Source organism: Nannospalax galili, unplaced genomic scaffold (assembly GCF_000622305.1).
Source record: "Nannospalax galili isolate Female #2095 unplaced genomic scaffold, S.galili_v1.0 scaffold274, whole genome shotgun sequence".
Lineage (NCBI taxonomy): Eukaryota > Metazoa > Chordata > Mammalia > Rodentia > Spalacidae > Nannospalax > Nannospalax galili.
The window spans coordinates 410,501-412,461 of NW_008335435.1; the positions used below are offsets into that span (position 1 = coordinate 410,501).

At 37.3% G+C, this 1,961-nt stretch overlaps 1 protein-coding gene across 12 annotated transcripts in view; it reads left to right on the plus strand.

The window, feature by feature from the left end:
• The window catches only part of Chd9 (chromodomain helicase DNA binding protein 9), a 270,300-nt gene that overhangs the window by 207,713 nt on the left and 60,626 nt on the right, over nucleotides 1–1,961 (plus strand). For all 12 annotated transcript variants that reach the window (XM_029562042.1, XM_029562044.1, XM_008830057.3 and 9 more), the window contains one exon: nucleotides 831–1,010. In XM_029562042.1, coding sequence (XP_029417902.1) covers nucleotides 831–1,010 — 180 coding nt within the window. The remainder of the gene's footprint in view (nucleotides 1–830; nucleotides 1,011–1,961) is intronic.

Here is a 1,961-nt window from a genome sequence, read left to right on the forward strand (position 1 = left end):
TATCTCAAGAGCTGTATCATTCATGTTTGGTTCACAGGAATACCTAACATTTTGTGCACAGGGTATTTCAGAATGGAGATATGTTTAGTTTTGAAATGCTAATACTTTTTAAAAATTTTTAGTTGAATTTTTTGTATTAAATACAGAATATCTTAATCAACTTTGTAACCCCCTTCCCCATTGGCACCAACCCATGATGTTATATTTTCGAATGGTTCTTGGTCTGTTTATATACCTTCAGAACTTGTGAATTCTAATAATACTTACAAGATAGAAATGTTTTTGCTATCTTTTGAGGACATTGAATCATGGCATACATATTGTTCTTGAAATTTTTGTGTTATTTGTATTCAGTTTGTTTTTGTTTAGTTTTTTTGTCTTTTTGAGACAGGCTGGCCTCGAACTCACAAAGATCCGCCTGCCTCTGCCTCCCAAGTGCTAGGATCAAAGGCATGCGCCACCACGCCCGGCTTGTTTTTTGTTTTGTTTTTTTTTTAATTACCAGCTTCTAACATTGACTTTATCTTGTTATAAATTATGGCTTACAGCTTTTTTTTCCTTTTTATTGCCTCAAGTATTTTGCTTGATATAGAATCATAGTACTGAAAAGGTAGATTACTTGGGCCTTGGCTTTGGTTTAATTTTCAGAATTAAAAAGGTGGTAATTCATATTGTAAAAATAATAACTTTATTACTTTAGTGAATCCTTTCTCACATATATCCCAAGCCCAAATACAATATTTAAATAAGACTTTGCACATTCTTTAGGGGTGGTTCCCATGTTTTGTAAGCTGTAAACACTGTTATTATTAGAATCACTTTCTCATTAGATTCAGCAGCTTTCCAAAAAGGAGATCGAGGATCTGCTTCGAAGAGGTGCTTATGGTGCCATTATGGATGAAGAGGATGAGGGCTCCAAATTCTGTGAAGAGGATATTGATCAGATTTTACTACGTCGTACAAAAACTATTACTATTGAATCAGAAGGACGTGGGTCAACCTTTGCTAAGGTAATACACAGTGAGGGCACTAATGTATAAATGTAGCAGGGGTGTGAGCACATCCTTACCCCTAAAACCATTAGTTGTCTCTTTTTAGCTCCAATAACAGTTCTTGGACTTTGTTTTGTTTTGAGATAAGTTATCTTGTAGCCCAGGCTGGCCTCAAACTTGCTATATTGTCAAGGATCACTTTGAATATCTCATCTTCCTGCTCCTGCCTTCAGTGTGCTATAATCAAGGCTTTGTGCATGCTAGGTAAAGCACTCTGCGAACTGAGCCACATCTCCAGCCCATAATAGATCTTTCCTTCCATTTATTCTGCTCTTATACAAAGTACTAACATGATTTCCTCTGATCCTAGTAAAATGGAATATGTTTAATAATTAGAAACATTTTTAGCCATTAATTACAAAAAACATTTGTAGCAGGGCGTGGTGGCGCACACCTTTAATCCTAGCACTTGGGAAGCAGAGGCAGGTGGATCTTTGTGAGTTCAAGGCCAGCCTGGTCTACATAGTGAGTTCCAGGAAAGCTGGGGCTACAGGGAGATCCTGTCTCAAAAAAGAAAAAAAAAAAAAAAAAAATGTATGAAATGAAAACAGCGCAAAAATAAGTAGTATGGGCTGGGGGGATGACTCAGTCAATTAAGTACTTGCCTTGTAAGCAGGAGAACTTGAGTTCATGCCCCAGAATGCATACAAACACATGCTTGTAATCTTGGCATTGGGGATGTAGAAATGGGAAGGTAGGTCCCTAGGGCTCCCTGGCAAGCAGTTCTAACCTCTTTGGTGACCTTCAGGCCAGTAAGAGATCCTGAGTCAAAGAAAGTAGATGGTGTTCCTGAGGATGATACCCAAGGTTGTCCTCTGGCCTGAATACACATGTGTACCTTCACATATATGTGCATACCCAATCACATATATGTACTTATACATATGAACAATTACATAAAATTTATAT